This window comes from Babylonia areolata, chromosome 31 (assembly GCF_041734735.1).
Source record: "Babylonia areolata isolate BAREFJ2019XMU chromosome 31, ASM4173473v1, whole genome shotgun sequence".
Classification (NCBI taxonomy): Eukaryota; Metazoa; Mollusca; class Gastropoda; order Neogastropoda; family Buccinidae; genus Babylonia; species Babylonia areolata.
The window spans coordinates 19,259,356-19,283,355 of NC_134906.1; the positions used below are offsets into that span (position 1 = coordinate 19,259,356).

General features: G+C 41.1%; 1 protein-coding gene and 3 non-coding genes across 4 annotated transcripts in view; all 4 read left to right on the forward strand.

The window, feature by feature from the left end:
* LOC143276038 (uncharacterized) overlaps positions 1–7,917 on the forward strand; it is a 27,264-nt gene extending 19,347 nt beyond the window's left edge. The window contains exons 10-11 of the mRNA XM_076580425.1: positions 2,815–2,991; positions 5,777–7,917. Coding sequence (XP_076436540.1) covers positions 2,815–2,991; positions 5,777–6,654 — 1,055 coding nt within the window. The 3' untranslated portion in view covers positions 6,655–7,917. The remainder of the gene's footprint in view (positions 1–2,814; positions 2,992–5,776) is intronic.
* Positions 7,918–14,290: 6,373 nt separating this feature from the next.
* On the forward strand, positions 14,291–14,409 carry LOC143276325 (5S ribosomal RNA). The gene has a single exon (XR_013053550.1). It is a non-coding gene; the product is annotated as a 5S ribosomal RNA (ribosomal RNA).
* Positions 14,410–17,421: 3,012 nt separating this feature from the next.
* Positions 17,422–17,540, forward strand: LOC143276333 (5S ribosomal RNA). The gene has a single exon (XR_013053557.1). It is a non-coding gene; the product is annotated as a 5S ribosomal RNA (ribosomal RNA).
* Positions 17,541–21,376: 3,836 nt separating this feature from the next.
* On the forward strand, positions 21,377–21,495 carry LOC143276345 (5S ribosomal RNA). Its single transcript, XR_013053567.1, has one exon. It is a non-coding gene; the product is annotated as a 5S ribosomal RNA (ribosomal RNA).
* The last annotated feature ends 2,505 nt before the right edge of the window (positions 21,496–24,000 follow it).

A 24,000-nucleotide genomic window follows, 5' to 3' on the forward strand; every position in this document is an offset into this window, starting at 1 on the left:
TGCATGTTGTGCGTGCGCGCGCGCACGCGCGCGCGCGTATGTGTAAGTTTCAATCATTATAAAAAGGAGAATATTCAGCAAGATAATAATAACATTTAAAAAGACAAATGCTCATGAACAGATAAAACCGAAAAACGAATGAGCAACTGGCACAGCCTTCCTTGATCACAGCGTACATATGAACTATCATGTTAAAAGAAAGCATTTAGGTAAGAAAACAAAAATTACATTTTAAGATAAAGTGAAACATTTCAATGATATAAAAGGAAAATATTCAGTAAGATAATTATAACATTTGAGAACATGAAAACAGTTGAAGGGTCAACACCGCCACCAAGACTAAAAGCATGTAAAACTCCTTTCACGCCCCTCTGCGGCAAAACAGTAACACTGAGCACGCGCACACACACACGCACACACACACACACACACACACACACACACACACACACACACACACTTCTCCCCTCACCCCCTCCCCTCACTTCTTTCTTTACACGCATGCATGTATACATATAGGGAAGAAAGACAACTGTCATCATAACAATAAACAAATCACAGGCAATGGAATAAAAACATTATTTGAGTGAATCATTTATCACAGCAACAGCAGAGGGGGCAAATGATTTTTTGTACACATTCTTCTTTGCAAGAGGGATTTTACATCGTCTACCAGAAGGAAGTTTCTGAAAGACAGAGTTAAGTGGATGAGTGGAATCATTAAAACTTTGGAGTGCATTTCTGCTAAGTGTGGATTGGTATAGGGCGTTCAGTTGTTGTTGGGGCTTGGTTATGATTTTGCTGGCCAGGTTTACAGCTCGTCCTAATTAAAAAATTTTTGTCTTTAACTTCACAGTCAGATTGCCAAACCAGGCCACAATACTGAAAGCCATGACACTTTCTATCAAACTTCTGTACACCAGCTCAAGTATGTGTGGACTAACATTAAAACTTCTTTATTTTCGCAGGAAAAGGAGTCTCTGGTGAGCTTTCTTGGCAGTGGCATCAACATGTTCACTGAATGTGAGACTGTGATCAACTATATCCCCTAGATATTTAAAACTGTCCACTATTTCCACTTGTTTCTGATCTATTATGACTGGATTTTGTGTGTGTGTGTCCCTTTCACTGCCTAAAATAAGTTCGTTTGTTTTTTCCACGTTCAGTTCGAGAAGGTTATCCTTTAAGACAGAGTTTATGACACTAATTTATATAGTTTCTATGACACTAATTTCACAGGAGAGATTCTGTAGGACAGCTTTCGTGGTGGACCTTTCGTCGCTTGCAGAGCGAGGGAGCGAGAAGTAGGCCATGGGCATGACGTCATGGGCAGCTCACCACCGTAACTCATTCTGAGTTTGCACTACCTTTGTTCGGACAACTTTTCGGCATGGATCAGTTCGAATTCGCAATGGCAGAGATGTGACAAGAAACGCGCTCAAAGTTAACAAAGAAGACGAAAGCAAATCATGGTGTAATTATAAAACCAACTATATCTCGTACACTTGCAACAATAGTCGCCGAAAATGTTCAAAATCCTTTGTCAGAACAGGGATTTCCACGACGAAATTTAAGCCTTTCGAGGACCAGGAAATTACAGAAAATGGAGACGCGCATGCGCACGCAGTTCTCGCTGAAAAAAAAAGGGGGGGGAGGGACATAACCGAGGAACTTCCACGAAAATTCGAGTTGGTCTGCAAACCCTCCCTACTGTTAGCAGAGCAAGGGGACAGTTGTTAGAGGGACGTGGAGGCTGTCTTCACTGTGGTGGTAAGGCTCACTCAGTCTGGTTCCACGTTGTCGCCAATGATAAAAGGGGGTTCGGTATAATGTTACTGGTGATGTCCAGCGTATGCCGAATTAGAACAGGCACTAGGAAATAGCACCCAAAATGACTCGGCAACAGCAGCAGGGTCTCCTCTGGTGTGTGGCGTCATGGCTTCTTGACGCTGATTGCTCCAGCGGATCTGGGACCGTGCCAGAACGCTCCTGTGAGAGGGAGTCTCTGGGGTTGAGCGCCAACAGAATAACAGGCCTCTTGATAGTCAGTCGTGTCCAACTATGACCATCAGAACAGCAGAGGAGGCACCTGCTGTCCTGACTATGTGGGCTACAATTTGATTATAGTGGAGAGTGTCTTGCCCAAGTTACATCCCCACTCTCTCGGCCAAAAGGGTTTTAGGACGGTCGGCGTTGGGACAGTTCCCAAAGTCCAGCTAGCCCCCATGGCTGCAGCACTAAGAACTAGTGCAACATTGCCTCTTAGTATTTTGTTCCTATAATTGATGAAAGCACTGATGATCAGAGCGACTATTCACTTGACGACTTTGCTTGATGGATTTGGAAATGTGCTAGTTCGGCAGCATGTATGCACGGAGTATTGATTTGCATGTATGATTGCAATGAACATGTTTTTTGTTTTTGTTTTGTGTGTGTTGTTGTTTCTCGATAGCGTGCTTCCATGTTGTTTGTTGTTGTTATCATGTCTGCCTTTGACCATATTATTTGGATATATTGGATATATATATATATATATATATATATATATATATATATATATATATATATATATATATATATATATTTGAATCATATTAGGCGCTTCGAGTACAATTGATACTGGATATCGCACCATGGAAAAGTTATAGATGATGGTGATGATGATAATGATGATGAAAATAACTATGCATCAGATAAATGATGCTGCTACCTACAAGTCATAATGACGATGACATACGACGATAACAACAACGAAGCAGGCAATGAATGAAAACTCACTGATAACGACTGACTCGATCCTCGTGGCTTCCACAGGGCGGAAGGACGACCCGGGCTGTGTGAGGCTGGAGGACGTCGTCATCAGCGGCAGTCCCATCCACAAGACAGGATGTCGCTTTGTGAGGGTGCTGAGGGACCGAGGCATCCCGACCGTTTACGATAACCAGGACCTGACGTCAGCCCCGCCCTACTCCAATACGGCTTTGGTCATTGGTGAGTGCGCAATGTGATCTGTTAGAACGTTTTACCTCTGAAAACGGAGCATGGCTGCCTACTGCGCAGGGTAAAAACGGTCATACACGTAAAAGCCCACTCGTGAACAAACGAGTGAACGTGGGAGTTGCAGCCAGGAACGAAGAAGAAGGTTTCGTTTTTAAGTACTCTCCATTCGTTTTTGTTTGTTTTGTTGTTGTTGTTGTTGTTGTTGTCACCCTGTGGGGGCTAGCCAGGGGTACTTTAAGTTCTACCCGATGAAAGGGTGCCATTTACGATAACCAAGAACTGACATCAGCCCCGCCCTAACCCAACACGGCCTCGGTCATTGGTGAGTGCGTAGTGTGATCTTTTAGAACGTTTTGATTTATAGTTCTCTCCGTTCGTTCCTTTAGTTACCCTATGGGAGGGTAGGGGAGGGGAAGTGGGAGGGTATTGCCAGGGGTACTTTAAGCTCTACCCGATGAAAGGGCGCCGTTTACGATAACCAAGAGCTGACGTCAGCACCCCCGCCCCCACTCCAACCCCCACCTCCTCTCCCTCCCCACCCCAACACGGCCTTGGTCATTGGTGTGATCTCTTCTTTGTTTCGTTTTTTAGTACTCTTTACTATTTGCTAATCATTTGATCTCCTGACCTCATTGTTCCTAATTTCAAGTCGAAAAACCACCGAGGCAACCATGAGTTTGTTCCGTATTGTCCGTGTGTTCTGTGTGGCTTATTCAGGATGAAAGAAGCTATGCCAGTCTTGAATAAAAGCTAATTTGTGTTTGCATATTTCTTCTGTCATTGCTGCTGTGTGCACATGTCAAATGATCGGTATAGGGACAAGTCAGGCACTTCCTTTCACGAGGAAGTGGCTGGGTTTGTCCCGCTATACCTGTTATTTACTAATGTGCTAGCTGACTTGAAGTTGTGAATAGAGAGAGTTACCACTCTTTCCTATTTGTCAGCCAATGGAATAAGTTATTCAGCTAGCCAATAGTATCACAGCCCACGAGGGAGCAGTCCAAATACAGAATGGTGGCTGACCCCCTGACCTGTAATCTCTTTATTTTGAAGCCCAGTGACGTGACAGCCCTTCACAGAAGAACGTAGTTTTCAGCAGCAGATATAGGGTTAACGAATAACAATGATTATACTTTGAGCAGTGGCAACAATAACAGTAATTTGACACATGGAAATATGCATCTTAATATGCAGAGTTGTAAAACAACAACAACCCCCCAACCCCCCTGCCCCTCCCCTCCCCCCCAACCCCCCGCTCACCACCCCTGTCCCCCTCTCCAATCGTTCTTTTAGTTACCCTGTGGGGGCTGCCGGGGGTACTCCGATTAAGTTCTACCCAATGAAAGGGCAGCCATCTCAGGATCATGGCGTGTGTGTGTGTGTGATGTCTGGACCGATCAGTTCGTGCCTAGCTTGTCTGGTGATGAGTCGTTTACTTCACAGCTTGTATCTGTCCGTTTTTAAATGGTTATCCCAAACTTGTGGAAAATGTCTTGACATTCTTATTAAACCCCTTCAGTGCCAGGGGGAAAACAGCAGAAAGTAGTGTTTCAGGTCATGAAACATTATCCAAAACAGTATGCCTAAAACTGATAAAATGGTCTGGAGATATACCACTCTGGACAAACTGTGTGAATTTTCAACCTTCCGGAAGAGCTGGTTCCCTTTTTCTGATGACGTCATCAGTGACGTCACTATGCACGTACGTAATACGTTTATGGCAGTCAAGGTGTTTAAGTTGTATTCTTTTCAACGTGAAGGAAGTGCGAGTTTCCGCTGACGTTTTTTATGTTGGCGTTTTGTTTTGTATGCCTCTTTATGTGTACACTTTTGTGCATTATGCATAACTGTGTTTATGTTAGCACCGTTTATTAATCCTCTGGCGAGAAATTAATAACATGATATGTGTCAGGTCTATGTGCATGGATGGAACTGTACTGGTGCCTGCTTTTCTTTTCCCTGTTTCTTTCTTTTCAGCTTCTACAGCATCGACACCGTAGGTGATTTCGGCCTGTTGTGGCCTTTGCGGTCGGCTAGGGTGTAAGCAACAATGATAGCAATGGAAGCTCTTTTTCTGTTCTTTTCCCTCTCGTTCTTTCTCATTGTCTGTAGAAACTATGTTCAGCTGTTGTTTTCTCTTCAGAGCAGCAGCAGTAGCAGCAGCAGCAATGATTAGTTGTAATGCTAGATGTGGCAGCAGCCTCGTGTTTTATTTAGCGTTGACGTTGTTTCGTTGTTTCAGTGTATAGGTGGATTGATTTTACTGGTGTCACTTTATCTCATGACGGCGATAGTTTGCGTTGTTGTTGCGGATTCGTTCTTTGAATGTGTTGATTGGATGGTTGATTTGTCGGGTTTTGCTTCATCTTAAGAAGGGCGTACTAGAACTGACAGTTATCGTTTTTGCTGTATCTCAAGAGGGTGATACTTTCTGGATCTGATAGATTTTAGTATCGTTTTTGCTGTATCTCAAGAGGGGCAATACTTCTAGAACTGACCGATTTATCGTAATCTTTTTCTCAAGAGGGGCAACACTTCTGGGAATGACTAATGATTATTTTGCTTTATCTCAGGAGAGGCGATACTTCTGGGACTGACCGATTTATCGTTTTTACTGTATCTCAAGAGGGGAAATCATGCTGGGAATGACTGATTTATCTCCTTTATCTGAAGAGGGGTAATACTTCTTGGACTGACTGGTTATCATTTTTGCTTTATCTCAAGAGGTGCGATACTTACTGGAAATGACGGATTTATTGTTTTTGCTGTATCTCAGGTGGATCGACACTGATGGGACTGGAGGCCAAAATCGTGGTATACGTGCCGGAAGTGGCGCGCATCAGTATCACCGGGAGATACGACAAGCCTGAATCTTTCCGGTCCATCATTGGCAACGCGTTCAGCACTTTCAGCGCTTTCTCATTCGCTCCCAGCACTGTTCCCACCACCACCACCACCACCACCACCACTTCTGCTAACAACTTTGCTGCTCTCAACACTACTGCCACCACTACCCCAACCACAACGACTTCTGTCAACAAGTTTGTCGCTCCTAACACTGCTGACACCACCACCACTTCTGTCAACACTGCAACCAACACCGCCAGCTCTGACGCCTCTGCCATTGACACTGCTGTTACCATTTCTACCAAGGAAACTGCCCTCAACAGTTCCGACATTCCTGTCAACAACTCTGCTACCACTGAAGCCTCGTCTCTTGCAGCTCACACACCCGCCAACATGTCTTCCACGGGCACTCTAGTAAGGATTTCTGAGGCTTCCACCAACGCCGACAGTGGCCTCGGAAGCGCAGAAAGCCAGGAGAGCCGCGACAGAGAGACAGCGGGTGGGCATGGAAGAAACGAACACAGCGGTGGTGCCGAAAAGAGCAGAGGGGTTACAGGCAGGGTTTCTGAAAGAGCTGTAGGTGATGGTGGTGGTGGTGAAAGTAGCAGAGGACACACCACCACCACCACCACCACCATCAACACTGAAAGTGCAGGCAGCAGCAGAGGAGACGGGGGAGGAGAGGGGAGGCGGGAGGTGCCAGAGACGGACGCCGCCAAGGTGTACAACCTGGGCAGCTGGAACCGAGCGTACCTGTGGAGTGTGGCCTCCCGCTGCATCTCTCACCTGGTGGTGTTTCACGTCTGATCCACCCCCACCCCTCCCCCTTCCCCCCTCTCCCTTTCTATCGTTCTTCCCCTTCCCTAAGGAGGGGGGGTGGGGGGTGAAGGGGTTGAAAAAGTATAGAGTACCGCTTTGTCAACAATGTTCTTATCCATGAAATTTTCAATGACTGAACATAATGTCTGATAGAAGGGACTCCTAAGCCTCCATTTATTAAATGTTTAATTACCGTCTTTCTTGCAATCCTATCCTGTTTATTACACCATACGAAGTTAAAACATTGTTTCTGTGGGTTATCAATCAACTAATTCTGAGGGTTTGGAAATAGAATCCAGAGATTAATAAGTTTTTGACAGAATTAAAGATTTGAGAACCGACGTTCTGCCAACAGGCGTGATGTTTCTCTTGATCCAATCTTTAAAAAGAGCTCTCACTTCAGGTAACTTTTCAGCGTAATTCAGTTCAACGCATCTGGTGAGATCCGTTGTAAACCATACTCCTAACATGTTATATTGCCAGGGTTCCAATCAAATTTAAAGTGGGGCATATATTTTGTATGTGAGAACATTTTATCTCCAAGCCATATTACTTTTGTTTTTTAATATTAAAAAGTAATCCAGAAACTGAGCCAAATAGATTTGATGTTTTCATTGTTTGTTCAAAAGACCTTGTATCTCCTTCATTTGTCTGTTGTGTATCATCTGCAAATTGACTTATCTTGTGTTCTACGTTGTTTATATTTATTCCTTTTATGTGTTTGTTCGCTCTAATCATTATCGCTAGAATTTCAGCTGAAAGTATGAATAGAAATGGGGACACTGGACCTCCCTGCCTACAACCTCTAAATATATTGAACCAATCTGAGCACTGACCATTTACTATAATGCTTGATTTTTATTCCCTTGTGAAAGGTCTTAATCCACTTGCAAATATTTTTGCCAAATCCGAATGATTCTAAGACTTTGTGCATGAATTTCCAATCTAATGTGTCAAATGCTTTTTTGAAATCTACGGAGATCATCATTTCAGGCAAATGCTTTACTTCAAGATAGTCTATAATGTAATATATATATATATATATATATATATATATATATATATATATATATAAGCCTGATGTTATCACCAATATATATGTTTGCCATTAAACTCATTTGATCGTTATTTATTAACTTGGGAAGTACTGTTTTTATTCTGTTTGATATACATGAAGAACCTATTTTGTGAATTATATTTAGTAAGGATATAGGACGCCAATTTTTTTTATATAATTTCTTGGTTTATCGTCTTTTGATATGCAGATTATTTTTCCTTCTTTCTGGCTGCTTGTCAGTTCTCCCTCTCTGAATGATTCGTTTAAAGCTGTCACTGCGAAAGGGCCTATCTGTTTCCAGAAGAATTTGAAAAATTCTGGTGTAAAACCGTCAGCACCTGGGCTTTTTCCTTTTGTCATATTTTTAAGGGCAATCACAGCATCCTCGATAGTCATTTCGCCTTTAAGTAACTTTTGTTCATCTTTGGTTAACTTTGGAATGTCTGTCACTAACTCGTTTATTTATTTCACAGTCTAACAGCTTTCTTTCCAGATTTTTTTTTTTTTTTTTATGTTTGTTTTTGGTTGTTTTTTTTTTGTTGTTGTTGTTGTTTTGGTGGGGAGTGGGGGTTGAAGGGGGTGGACGATGTGTGTGCTGTTTCGTTTGTACTTTTTTGTATTCTGTTTATTCATTTGTCATTTTCAGGTGTTTCAGTTTCTCCTGAACTGTGACAAAATTCGAGTTCCCAACTATATTCCGATGTCTTATGAAATCGTCCAAAACCTGGCGTGCGTAAGTCTAAAGTTCCTGTGTGTTGATCAAAAGTTCAGTTGGAAGGCTTACCACTTCTCTTCTTTACCTGGAGGGCTGGGGTGGAGCTAGTGAGGGGGGGACAGGAAGCCCATTGGAAACACACACACACACACGCACGCACGCACGCACGCACGCACACACACAACTTGCAATAGGTTTTCCAGTTCATACGTCATGTATTAAAACATACAGTGTGGCTGGGGTACTACCACTCGAAGAACATAGGAACCTTCAGTGCACCAAATTTGTCTTGAAAAGCTCTACAGTAGAAAATGATCTGAAACCTCAACTAAATCTTAAGTCCGATACTGACTTTCCAAAAAGAGCTTGGACCATAGCCTCAACTATGACCAAAAGTACATACACATCTTTTTTTACAAGCTCTGATCTAAATCGGGAGCATGATGTAGCCAGTGTGCTATATCCCCTGTTCCTCCTTGAGAACTCAAGAGAGCCCAATTTGATACTGATTATACGAATGTGACAAAGACTGAAAACATAAACTTGCTGTCATCTTATGCCCGAATCCACTTATATAATAAATACCCAACCCACTTGATGGTTTATACAGATGGTTCTGTATTAAACAATAATGCAGGTGCCGCATATAATATACCTGGCCTAAACGCAGGAAAGTTTTATAACGCGGGAAAAATTAAGTCGGTCTTTACCGCAGAACTAGTTGCAGTACTTGGCATTGAATTTTTCACTCGATTTTCCAAAAGATATATTCCAAATTGCTTTTTGTGTTGACTCCGATCCAAGTCAGTTATTAATGCTATCAAATCTATACACGCGAAAGTCAGATCTGAAATTACTATTGAAATTAGACATCTAATTCATTTATTCTCAGTGAGGGGCACTAGCATAACTTTTCTCTGGATTCCTTCGCATTTTTTATAATGAGAAGGTTGATTTATTAGCAAAAAAAGGAGCAAAGGGATAAGCTGAGTCAACACGTTTATCTCTTCCATTTTCATTGCAAGAATGTTGTAGTATAGTGAAACAGATCCAGCCATCAGACTTTCAGATAAAAGAGAGGAATACGGGCAGTTCATATTTATACGAATAAATGAATAAAATTATGGAATTGTTGGCAACCATGAACAACACAATAAAAGGCAGATTGCGTCATTGATCTGTAGATGGAAAATAAACTGTATCAAGACAAAATATGTAAAAAAAAGTGTTTCCTGTATATGTGGTAACTCTGTAACAAGTGATCATGATTGTATTTACTTGCGATATGCTGAAATGCCATATACCTGTACTAGCATCTTTCCGACTGAAAGAAATCTTGGACTGCTCACTTTTATTGTTCGTTTTTTGTTTTTTGTTGTCTTTTTGTTTGTTTTTTTGTTGTTGTTGTTGTTGTTTTTTTATATTGTTGTTGTTGTTGTTGTTTTTCAAATCACTGTCAAATAGTTCAATTGGATTGTTGTTATAACTTTTTTTTCCCCCTAAAGGGGTCGGGGGGGGGGGGGGGTTAAGAAATCTTGGACTTATCACTGTCTGATTTTTTTTCCAAATTTTTGTAAAATAGTCTAATGGATTGTTGCTATAAGCTTTGAATGTTGTTTTTTGTTTTGTTTTTTTAATCTATTTATTCATTCATTTATTTATTCATCGGAAATTGATTCATTAAGATAGTTCATTTTGGAGTAAATCAAAACTTATTTAAACAACGAACAAAGATTATTGACAGAATGAATTTGCGCTAGTGTGTAACTCTGCTGTGGTTTTTTTTATGTTTGTTTTTTGTTGTTGTTTTTTTAGTGTGTGTGCATTATCATGATGGTGATAACGATGATGAAATAAATTAAGGGATTGTTTTATTCAGTCTTCAGTGCGTGTGTCTGTACACACACACACACACACACACACACACACACACGCGCGCGCGCACACACACACACACACACTCTACCAAACTGCCAACACTGAACAACACTACCACCCTCCTTCGCCAATACCAAACCCATCACCTTCCACCCTCTTCTACCTCCACCCCCCCCCCCCACCCCCCTACTATCCCCTCAGACTCCCTAAACACACTCACCTGAGACCCCCTATCCACCCACCCCTCCCCCCACATCTCCCTTCCCCCCACTTCCAATCCCCCTGTCTCCTTCCTCCCCCAACCCCCCCCCCCCCCCAACCCCCCAACCCCACCCCCCACGCCTCTCTCCCGAGGCTTTGCCTTACTTTCCCAGGGGGAGACTGACATAGACCCTGGCCTGGAGCTGTCTCATGACAGTTCCGTTCGATTGCAGCAGACGCAGCAGAAGTGTGAGTGTGGTGATGGCCTAGAGGTAACGCGTACGCCAAGGAAGCGAGAGAATCTGAGCGCGCTGGTACGAATCACGTCTCAGCCGCCGATATTTTCTCCCCCTCCACTAGACCTTGAGTTGTGGTCTGGACGCTAGTCATTCGGATGAGACGATAAACCGAGGTCCTGTGTGCACCATGCACTTAGCGCACGTAAAAGAACCCACGGCAACAAAAGGGTTGTTCCTGGCAAAATTCTGTAGAAAAATCCCTACGATAGGAAAAACAAATAAAAGTGCACGCGGGAAAACAAACAACAACAAAAAAATGGGTGGCGCTGTAGTGTAGCGACGCGCTCTCCCTGGAGAGAGCAGCCTGAATTTCACACAGAGAAATCTGTTGTGATAAAAAGAAATACAAATACAAGCAGCAGTGGCACTGATGAGTATCGAAGATGTCTTTTCCTCCAAGGTGTTGGTACGAGCAGCAAGGTTTCCAACCCAGTCCGAGCTCAGAACCGCTTCCTCAGCTTTCTTCTTCGTTGTTGTTGTTGTTGTCATGGGGATGGTTTTCGTTCCATCGCTGACGGTTTTCCCTTTCGTCATACTCCGCGCCCTGTCCTTGGGAACCAGGTGGAACAAGTAGTTCTCCAGCTTGTGATCCAGCAGCAGGAAGAGGGGCTGTCCCACGGTTTCTGACACGTGGTGGAAGCAGCGAGCCACGAGGTTCCCACCCTACCCCTCACGAGTTTTGGTCTGCCGTGAAAATCAAAGAAGAAATACAATGTGTATGGGTGGGGCCGGGGGGGGGGGGGTGAGGGGGGATCGGTGTGTGTGTGTCGGTGTGTGTGTGTGTGTGTGTGTGTGTGTCGGTGTGTGTGTGTGTCAGTGTGTGTGTGTGTTGGTGTGTGTGTCGGTATATGTGTGTGTCGGTGTGTGTGTGTGTGTGTGTGTCGGTGTGTGTGTGTGTGACTGTGTGTGTGTGTGTCGGTGTGTGTGTGTGACTCTGTGTGTGTGTGTGTGTGTGTGTTTGTGATTACCTGTTTATGTTCCTCGATCTTTTACCTCTTATTAGCTGAACGTGGCTCTACTCTAGACAGCAAGCGTCTATGACGACACTATCGGCTGTCAGGTTGGATTACTACCAAACCCCATGCGCGTCAATAACAAGGAAAAGGTCAACCAGCCTGCAATTCAGTCAGTGGCCTTTGGCCGCCGGGGTGGCAGCCACGGTATTGGAAATGATTATACGGTCTTTACCAAACATGGTTATTGATAAGGGTTGGAGGTATCGTTTCCACATGGTGTTGTGCTTTACACCCATTTTCCTCACTGCACCCAGGTGGGAATGAGTCACCTGACTTCGGCCCGGGGCAAGGTCAAAACGGCACAAGGAAAGCCGGCGCTGGGTCCTCGCCTTCCTATGCCGCGAAGCTCTATAGTCACAATGCATTCAAGTTTACTGTTCAGATGGCCATAGAAGGCGGTGGATGGAACCTTTAAACTTTAACCTAAATCTTTAGGTGTTTGTGTGGTTGGTTGGCTTTTTTTTTTTTTTTTTTTTTTTTTTTTTTAATCTTCCTTCCTTTTTTAAATTAAAAAAAAGACATGTAAAGAAAGAAAGAACGGTTAAAAAAAAAAAAAAGGGGGGGACAGAAATAAACAAAGGCAAAGGGAAAGAACAGAGACACTGAGACATATACGTAAATAATGTAGAGACAGAGAGAGAGAGAGAGAAGAAGTGTGGAGTGATGGCCTAGAGGTACGCGTCCGCCTAGGAAGCGAGAGAATCTGCGTGCGCTGGTTCGAGCCCGGCGATATTTTCTCCCCCTCCACTAGACCTTTAGTGGTGGTCTGGACACTAGTCATTCGGATGAGACGATAAACCGAGGTCTCGTGTGCAGCATGTACTTAGCGCACGTAAAAGGACCTATGGCAACAAAAGGGTTGTTCCTGGCAAAATTTTGTAGAAAAACCCACTTCAATAGGAAAAACAAATAAGACTGCACGCAGGAAAAAAATATATAAAAAAACGTATGATGGAACAGTAAATCAGCAGGAATCTTCATCAGTTTTCTCTTTTGCCAGTCATAGAGTGTATACATTATTGCAGAGCCGTATAAAAATGCAGATTTATCTGTTGAGTCCCATATGCAGTCAAAAGGAAGTTTGCGTGTCTGTCTGTCTGAGTAGCTGTCTTTAACTCTCTGCGTGTTCGTGTGCGTGTGTGTGTGTGTGTACGTGTACGGATGTGTGTGCTTATCTACTATCCTCGAAAATACTCTGAGTATTTTGTCATGTCTTCTCTTCAGTCACGGTCTTTTGTACGGTGTGTACGGCAGACAACAGGAGAATATGTAGACTGAAATGATCTGACTGAGAAGCTGTTGACACCATTTTTAACTCTCTCCATACGAACGGCGAAAGAGACGTCGTTAACAGCGTTTCACCCCAATTACCATCATCAAAATATTGCAAGTGGAAGGCTCTTATACTGAAGAGGTGAATGTTGACAAAGAATACCACAATTCTGACGACGGAAGCTCAAGGTTGGGTCATTCAGACACCCACTGGACATCCGAGGGGTCTGTGTATAGGAGAAGAGAGGACTGGCCGTACTGAGTGAGTTAATCATATTTCACTCAGTTTTTATTTCGTCCATCTATTCACTTCGGAAAGAGGCGATCTGCTTGTTCAGTGTATGCTTCATCCTTATCCATTGAAAACACCGGTTCTCGTCCCATCACCGTGCCGAACATAAGCAACGTCGGGCCCGGTTAGTACTTGGATGGGTGACCGTCTGGGAACACTGGGTGCTGTTGGCATTACTTTTCACATTTTTAGTCTTTTCGGCCTACTTTTCTCTATTTCTCTCCCCGTTGTTCTTTCTTCTACCTTTCACTGGAATTAATTGATTTCTCGAGTCATTTTTTCACCTTCCATTCTGTCTTGTTTGGGCTCAGTATCAGTTTCTGCACGCCATGTGTTAATCAGTTTATTTTTTACAGTTCTGTTTCTTGTAAATGAATGCTCTGTGTATTTTTTTCCACCCTAAAAGCTTTCTAAAAGTGAAGAACATAGGGAGGTGATTGTAGCTGGAGCGCGGCAGCCCGTCAGGGGGAACAACTCCTACGAAAGTACGAGTATAAAATGTGAAGTGTTATGTCTCTTCCACTTGCTGGGCCACTCGACCTCCTGGTTTCGAGAATGTTTGGTCTCTTCAAAATGATGTTTGTTTGTCTGTCGGAATAGCTGTCTGTATGTCTGAATATCTGTTTGTTTGCATGTCTGTCAGTCTGACTAGATAGGCTATTAGTCTGTCTTGAAAATTAAACTATGGCGGTGTGAGCGTGTGCACGGTCACGAGTGGAAGAGAAACGAAGAGAACTCAAACTGTCAGTGCTGTGATGGGTGAAGTTTTCCACATGTTTTATTTTGATATTGATTTACGCATTTACCCTCGATAGGAAAAAAGCGAAAAGGAAGAGAAAAGGTGAAAGCTTCTTCGGTGTATGTTATATGAACCTTAAATTTCCTTCTATTGTCGCCAACGGCCATACCACGTTGAAAACACCGGTTCTCGTCCGATCACCGAAGTTAAGCAACGTCGGGCCCGGTTAGTACTTGGATGGGTGACCGCCTGGGAACACCGGGTGCTGTTGGCATCACTTTTTCAATATTTTTAGTATTCAAAACTTTTTTTCTTTCTCTCTCTCTCTTTCTCTCCCAGACTCTGGCATTTACTCTTTCTTTTCTCTCATTCATTTTCCTTTCCTTCTTTCAAGTCATTCATTTCTAAACACCATAATTGTGTAAATGACTGCTTAGCTGTTGTTATTATCTCAGTGATATTAGACGTTTAAAAAAAAAAAATTAATAAAAAAAGGGGGGGGTGTTCGGAGGAGGGGGGGAGAGGGGCAGGGGGGAGAGGGGGGGGGGGGGCAGGGAAGAGGAAAACAGAAAAAGGTAAACTAGAAAACTACCGTAAAATGTATTTCTAACATAGAAATAGGGCTATGAACTAATGCCTGTGAAAGTTCGACCATAAGAACCTTGTCAGAAATAACTTTACAAAAATCATCTGCAGAATTATTATTCTCTTTGAAATACTTGGGCAAGAAGGTACGCAACTGCTGACAGTGAAACAAACAATGATGCAAGCTGAACTGCTTACCACAGATGCATGTATGTTTTTTTTTACTATACTTTATCTTCAGCGTATCAAGTTTTATACGGAAGAAAGTACGGGTTATTAAGCAAGCTGATGGATTCGGTGGCTTTTCTTTAATAATATTCTCGGGGAATAATGTTCCTTTATGTTTTAAAAACTTCAGCTTCCATCGGTTATGAAATCGACCCCATGCTGATTTTTCTAACAAAGTGTATGCCTCTTTTACGGAAACACGGACATGTATTTTTGTCGATTTTTCTGAATCTTGTGCTCCTTTTTTAGCTGCTTTATCAGCAGTTTCATTACCATTAATGCCCACATGAGAAGGCACCCAACAAAAACTGACCTCAGTCCCTTTAATCCTTAAACAATGTACAAAATGATTTGCCTCAATAACTAAGTCAGGTCTTGTTTCAAGGCTGAATAATTCTAGAGCATAAAGTACTGATTTGGAATCAACAAAGAATGCTATTTTCGAGAAAACTATTTGATGGCTCACTAAATAGTTCAGAGCTTGAAAATAGCAATTAGCTCAGCTGTGAATATGGAAAGATGTTTTCCAATAAAGTAAGATTTTTCAACTTTAAAGGCAGGAATATCGAAAGCCGCACCAGCATTTTTGTCATCAATGGTCTAGCTTTGTCGACTGAAAAAACATGTATGATGTTGTTTAATTCAGGTGGTAACCCATCTAGCATACCCATTTTTAAATTACTTGGTGACGTCATTGATTATAAACAGGTGGTGAAGTTTTGAGGTGTTTATCTTACTTCAAAGCTGACATGGAACATTCACTTTGATTACATCTTAACAAAGGCAAGGAAAAATATCAATTTTATGAAAATTATATGCCGCTTACCCTGGGGAATGGATACAAAAACATTGATTCATCTTGCCATGGCCCTTGTAAGATCTAAGATAACCTATGCACAAGAAATATTTTTCAGTGCACCTAAATATCTATTACAAAAATTCAAAGTGTAGACTGTAAGGCCAGCAAAATTGCCCTTGGAGTGCCCTCTCATGCATCCAATCAGGAAACATACAAAACAGCCGGAATTCTTCCCTTAAATGAACATCGTGAGTTAGCAACAGCAAAATTCGCTGTGAGATACACTTCAATGACAAAAAATTTCATTGCTGATGAACTGACAGTAAGATCTGACATTGATTTTCCTAAAAGATCTAAAGCCATTTCATCACAAGAAACAGTGGCAACTTACATTTCAAATCTGTTAAAAGAATCTCATGTTAACATGAAAGAGTTAACTGCAAAACCACATCATTCTCCTGTTCCTTTTTGGGAAATATTAAAAGCGGATTTTGATATCACTTATTCTGAAACAAAAAAGGAAGAAAACATCAATATCACGACAAGTACTGCCAGAATTCATATAACAGAAAAATATCAGAATCATCTCCATATATTTACAGATGGATCTGTTCTTGATGATCACTTATGTGTTGAACTGATGTGTATCATGTGTGAGTTTCTTTTCCTTTTTGCAATTTTCTTTCTAGTCTACGAATACTCTGTGCATTTTTCTTCCACCCCAAATGCCAAGTCAGTGGAACAAATACAAATCAAGCCGTATAGTCGTCTATCAAACAGTAGATGAAATGAAATTATGGTGCTTAGAGCCTCGCCGACCACTAAGGCCATCTCAAGGCTATCGCCGCGTATCAAACAGTAGATGTCGGTCTGTATCACTTTATGAGGTGTCTACCCGTCATGGTGTTTCATTTCGAGATTGAAGAAAAAAAAAGAACAGTAAGTATTGATTATTTTGAAAGGAGAAATTATGACATTCTGAGGGTGAAGGTTCACCCACTCAGTATTTTGTGATAGGCCTTCTTACTAAATCCTGTGCATGGGTAACTGAACATGCTGCTACCAGTCAGTGAAAAAACAAACGTGTTATCAAACAGTGAATCATTGGGAATCTTCATTCACTCTCTTGCTCATAACTGATTTTGGTCTTTGTATGGTAAATGCAGAGAGGTATATTTACCCCAAACTCCCCACCCTGCAAGTGAAGAACAATGAGGGATGTGATCGTGTGTGGAGCGCAGCAGCACGTCAGGGGGAAAGACTGCTACGAAAGTACGATTATATCCTGTGAAGAGTTATGTCTCTTCAGTCGATTTGCTGGGCCACACGACCTCGTGGTTTTGAGAATGTTTGTTCTCTTCGATAGCATGCTTGTCTGTCTGTCGGAATAGCTGTGTGTGTGTCTGAATAGCTGTTTGTTTGCATGCCTGTCAGTCTGACTAGATAGGTTATTAGCCTGTCTTTAAGTCTATGGTCGGCGGTGTGAGCGTGGAAGAGAAACAAAGAGAACTCAAACTGTCAGTGCTGTGATGGGCGAAGATTTCCACATGTTATATTTTGATTTGTAATTGATTTACGCACTTATCCTCAATAGGAAAAAAGCGAAAAGGAAAAGAAAAGGGTGAACACTTCTTCAGTGTATGCTATATGAACCTTAAATTTCCTTCCATTGTCGCCAACGGCCATACCACGTTGAAAACACCGGTTCTCGTCCGATCACCGAAGTTAAGCAACGTCGGGCCCGGTTAGTACTTGGATGGGTGACCGCCTGGGAACACCGGGTGCTGTTGGCATTACTTTTTCACATTTTTAGTCTTCAAAACTTTTTTCTTTCTCTCTCTCTTTCTCTCCCATACTCTGGCATTTTCTCTTTCTTTTCTCTCTCATTCATTTTCCTTTTCTTCTTTCAAGTCATCCATTTCTAAACACAGTAATTGTGTAAATGACTGCTTCGCTGCTGTTATTATCTCACTGCACAATGTCTGTTCCTTTTTGCATTTTTCTACCAGTTGTACCTACGCTGTGTGTTGTAGTCGTTGTACATGCACACTCAGTTTGTCGATCTTTCTACTACTCGAACTGATTCATTCATTTTTTCGTCAGTTTTACTGACAGTGAAACCGTTTTCAGTCTCCGCGGAGGGTCCAAACAGGAGTACCAAGAGAAAGAAACTGAAGTTGTTGTTTCGTTTGTAGGTTACATTATTAGATAAGAAAAAGAAAAGACTAATTCTGAAAGGAGTGAACATGAAAAGCTGATGGCACAGACTTGTCCACTCAATGTTCTATGAAAAGCCAACTTCAATTCTGTTCAGCATGGGTGACTTACTGCTGTCTCTTTGAGACAAACGTATGATGGAACAGTAAATCACCAATGGGAATCCTCATTTTCTCTTTTGCCAGTATAGTGTATATTCATCACTGGAGAGTATACAAACACTTCTTGATCAGTTGGGTCTACCCGAAAGGATGTCAGTATAATTGTATGTCTGTCTGTCTCTCTGTCTCCTCTGCCCTTTCTTCTTGGTTTCCCTGGATTTTCTGCATTTCCCTACTGAGCCATTCTTTTTCCATCTATTCTCAGGCCGTCTTGATCAAAGTCAATATCAGTTTCTACTGACACAGCATGTGTTGATCACTTATGTTCGTTCTTTAGTTTAGCGTCTTTTCACTAATCAGTGACATTAGACGTTTAAAAAGAATAAATAAATAAATAAATAAATAAAAAGGGGGGGGAGAGGGGGAGGGGGGAGAGGGGCATGGGGAGGAGGTGGGGGATGGGGGGGGGGCAGGGAAGAGGAAAACAGAAAAAAGGAAAACTAGAAAACTACTGTAAAATGCATAACTAACATGCAATTACATTTAACAGTAACAATTCAATAATAATAATGATAATAATCAGAAACCATTAACACAATTCTGACGTGCATTAAAGGAATGTAGAAATAGGGCTATGAACTAATGCCTGTGAAAGTTCGACCATAAGAACCTCGTCAGAAATAACTTTACAAAAATCATCTGCAGAATTATTATTCTCTTTGAAATACTTGGGCAAGAAGGTACGCAACTGCTGAGAGTGAAACAAACAATGATGCAAGCTGAACTGCTTACTACAGATGCATGTATGTTTTTTACTATACTTTATCTTCAGCGTATCAAGTTTTCTACGGAAGAAAGTAGAGGTTATTAATCTTGTATAGCAAGCTGATGGATTCGGTATCTTTTCTTTAATAATATTCTCGGGGAATAATGTTCCTTTATGTTTTAAAAACTTCAACTTCCATCGGTTATGAAATCGACCCATGCTGATTTTTCTAACAAAGTGTATGCCTCTTTTACGGAAAGACGGACATGTATTTTTGTCGATTTTTCTGAATCTTGTGCTCCTTTTTTAGCTGCTTTATCAGCAGTTTCATTACCATTAATGCCCACATGAGAAGGCACCCAACAAAAACTGACCTCAGTCCCTTTAATCCTTAAACAATGTACAAAATGATTTGCCTCAATAACTAAGTCAGGTCTTGTTTCAAGGCTGAATAATTCTAGAGCATAAAGTACTGATTTGGAATCAACAAAGAATGCTATTTTCGAGAAAACTGTTTGATGGCTCACTAAATAGTTCAGAGCTTGAAAATAGCAATTAGCTCAGCTGTGAATATGGAAAGATGTTTTCCAATAAAGTAAGATTTTTCAACTTTAAAGGCAGGAATATCGAAAGCCGCACCAGCATTTTTGTCATCAATGGTCTAGCTTTGTCGACTGAAAAAACATGTATGATGTTGTTTAACTAGTTCAGGTGGTAACCCATCTAGCATACCCATTTTTAAATTACTTGGTGACGTCATTGATTATAAACAGGTGGTGAAGTTTTTAGGTGTTTATCTTACTTCAAAGCTGACATGGAACATTCACTTTGATTACATCTTAACAAAGGCAAGGAAAAATATCAATTTTATGAAAATTATATGCCGCTTACCCTGGGGAATGGATACAAAAACATTGATTCATCTTGCCATGGCCCTTGTAAGATCTAAGATAACCTATGCACAAGAAATATTTTTCAGTGCACCTAAATATCTCTTACAAAAATTCAAAGTGTAGACTGTAAGGCCAGCAAAATTGCCCTCGGAGTGCCCTCTCATGCATCCAATCAGGAAACATACAAAACAGCCGGAATTCTTCCCTTAAATGAACATCGTGAGTTAGCAACAGCAAAATTCGCTGTGAGATACACTTCAATGACAAAAAATTTCATTGCTGATGAACTGACAGTAAGATCTGACATTGATTTTCCTAAAAGATCTAAAGCCATTTCATCACAAGAAACAGTGGCAACTTACATTTCAAATCTGTTAAAAGAATCTCATGTTAACATGAAAGAGTTAGCTGCAAAACCACATCATTCTCCTGTTCCTTTTTGGGAAATATTGAAAGCGGATTTTGATATCACTTATTCTGAAACAAAAAAAGGAAGAAAACATCAATATCACGACAAGTACTGCCAGAATTCATATAACAGAAAAATATCAGAATCATCTCCATATATTTACAGATGGATCTGTTCTCAGTTGATGATCACTTATGTGTTGAACTGATGTGTATCATGTGTGAGTTTCTTTTCCTTTTTGCAATTTTCTTTCTAGTCTACGAATACTCTGTGCATTTTTCTTCTACCCCAAATGCCAAGTCAGTGGAACAAATACAAATCAAGCCGTATAGTCGTCTATCAAACAGTAGATGAAATGAAATTATGGTGCTTAGAGCCTCGCCGACCACTAAGGCCATCTCAAGGCTATCGCCGCGTATCAAACAGTAGATGTCGGTCTGTATCACTTTATGAGGTGTCTACCCGTCATGGTGTTTCATTTCGGGATTGAAGAAAAAAAGAACAGTAGGTATTGATTATTTTGAAAGGAGAAATTATGACATTCTGAGGGTGAAGGTTCACCCACTCAGTATTTTGTGATAGGCCTTCTTACTAAACCCTGTGCATGGGTAACTGAACATGCTGCTACCAGTCAGTGAAAAAACAAACAAACGTGTTATCAAACAGTGAATCATTGGGAATCTTCATTCACTCTCTTGTTCATAACTGATTTTGGTCTTGGTATGGTAAATGCAGATAGGTATATTTACCCCAAACTCCCCACCCTGCAAGTTAAGAATAATGAGGGATGTGATCGTGTGTGGAGCGCAGCAGTACGTCAGGGGGAAAGACTGCTACGAAAGTACGATTATATCCTGTGAAGAGTTATGTCTCTTCAGTCGATTTGCTGGGCCACACGTCCTCGTGGTTTTGAGAATGTTTGTTCTCTTCGATAGCATGCTTGTCTGTCTGTCGGAATAGCTGTGTGTGTGTCTGAATAGCTGTTTGTTTGCATGCCTGTCAGTCTGACTACATAGGTTATTAGCCTGTCTTTAAGTCTATGGTCGGCGGTGTGAGCGTGGAAGAGAAACAAAGAGAACTCAAACTGTCAGTGCTGTGATGGGCGAAGATTTCCACATGTTATATTTTGATTTGTAATTGATTTACGCACTTATCCTCAATAGGAAAAAAGCGAAAAGGAAAAGAAAAGGGTGAACCCTTCTTCAGTGTATGCTATATGAACCTTAAATTTCCTTCCATTGTCGCCAACGGCCATACCACGTTGAAAACACCGGTTCTCGTCCGATCACCGAAGTTAAGCAACGTCGGGCCCGGTTAGTACTTGGATGGGTGACCGCCTGGGAACACCGGGTGCTGTTGGCATTACTTTTTCACATTTTTAGTCTTCAAAACTTTTTTCTTTCTCTCTCTCTTTCTCTCCAAGACTCTGGCATTTTCTCTTTCTTTTCTCTCTCATTCATTTTCCTTTTCTTTTTTCAAGTCATTCATTTCTAAACACCATAATTGTGTAAATGACTGCTTCGCTGTTGTTATTATCTCACTGCCCAATGTCTGCTCCATTTTGCATTTTTCTGCCAGTTGTACCTACGCTGTGTGTTGTAGTTCTTGTACATGCACACTCAGTTTGTCGATCTTTCTATTACTTGAACTGGTTCATTCATTTTTTCGTCAGTTTTACTGACAGTAGACCTTTTTCAGTCTCTCCAAATAGGAGTACCACTAGCCGAAGAGAAAGAAACTGAAGTTGTAGTTTCGTTTGTAGGTTAGATTATTAGATAGGAAAAAGAAAAGACTAATTCTGAAAGGAGTGAACATCAAAAGCTGATGGCACAGACTTGTCCACTCAATTTTCTATGAAAAGCCAACTTCAATTCTGTTCAGCATGGGTAACTTACTGCTGTCTCTTTGAGACAAACGTATGATGGAACAGTGAATCACTAATGGGAATCCTCATTTTCTCTTTTGCCAGTGTAGTGTATATTCATCACTGGAGAGTATACAAACACTTCTTGATCAGTTGGGTCTACCCGAAAGGATGTCAGTATAATTGTATGTCTGTCTGTCTCTCTGTCTCCTCTGCCCTTTCTTCTTTGTTTCCCTGGATTTTCTGCATTTCCATACTGAGCCATCAAGTTCTTTTTCCATCTGTTCTCAGGCCGTCTTCTTCAAAGTCAATATCAGTTTCTACTGACACAGCATGTGTTGATCACTTTTGTTCGTTCTTTAGTTTAGCGTCTTTTCACTAGTCAGTGATATTGGACGTTTAAAAAAATAATAAAATAAAATAAAAAGGGGAGGGGGTGTTCTGGGGAGGGGGGAGCGGGGCATGGGGGGAGGAGGTGGGGGTGGGGGCAGGGAAGAGGAAAACAGAAAAAAGGTAAACTAGAAAACTACCGTAAAATGCATAACTAACATGCAATTACATTTAACACTGAGTAACAATTCAATAATAATAATGATAATAATCAGAAACCATTAACACAATTCTGACGTGCATTAAAGGAATGTAGAAATAGGGCTATGAACTAATGCCTGCGAAAGTTCGACCATAAGAACCTCATCAGAAATAACTTTACAAAAATCATCTGCAGAATTATTATTCTCTTTGAAATACTTGGGCAAGAAGGTACGTAACTGCTGACAGTGAAACAAACAATGATACAAGCTGAACTGCTTACCACAGATGCATGTATGTTTTTTTTTACTATACTTTATCTTCAGCGTATCAAGCTTTATACGGAAGAAAGTAGAGGTTATTAATCTTGTATAGCAAGCTGATGGATTCGGTATCTTTTCTTTAATAATATTCTCGGGGAATAATGTTCCTTTATGTTTTAAAAACTTCAACTTCCATCGGTTATGAAATCGACCCCATGCTGATTTTTCTAACAAAGTGTATGCCTCTTTTACGGAAACACGGACATGTATTTTTGTCGATTTTTCTGAATCTTGTGCTCCTCTTTTAGCTGCTTTATCAGCAGTTTCATTGCCATTAATGCCCACATGAGAAGGCACCCAACAAAAACTGACCTCAGTCCCTTTAATCCTTAAACAATGTATCAAATTAAACAATGTATCAAATGCCTCAATAACTAAGTCAGGTCTTATTTCAAGGCTGAATAATTCTAGAGCATAAAGTACTGATTTGGAATCAACAAAGAATGCTATTTTCCAGAAAACTATTTGATGGCTCACTAAGTAGTTCACAGCTTGTATACTGAATAGCAATTAGCTCAGCTGTGAATATGGAAAGATGTTTTCCAATAAAGTAAGATTTTTCAACTTTAAAGGCAGGAATATCGAAAGCCGCACCAGCATTTTTGTCATCAATGGTCTAGCTTTGTCGACTGAAAAAACATGTATGATGTTGTTTAACTAGTTCAGGTGGTAACCCATCTAGCATACCCATTTTTAAATTACTTGGTGACGTCATTGATTATAAACAGGTGGTGAAGTTTTGAGGTGTTTATCTTACTTCAAAGCTGACATGGAGCATTCACCTTGATTACATCTTAACAAAGGCAAGGAAAAATATCAATTTTATGAAAATTATAAGCCGCTTACCCTGGGGAATGGATACAAAAACATTGATTCATCTTGCCATGGCCCTTGTAAGATCTAAGATAACCTATGCACAAGAAATATTTTTCAGTGCACCTAAATATCTCTTACAAAAATTCAAAGTGTAGACTGTAAGGCTATCAAAATTGCCCTCGGAGTGCCCTCTCATGCATCCAATCAGGAAACATACAAAACAGCCGGAATTCTTCCCTTAAATGAACATCGTGAGTTAGCAACAGCAAAATTTGCTGTGAGGTACACTTCAATGACAAAAAATTTCATTGCTGATGAACTGACAGTAAGATC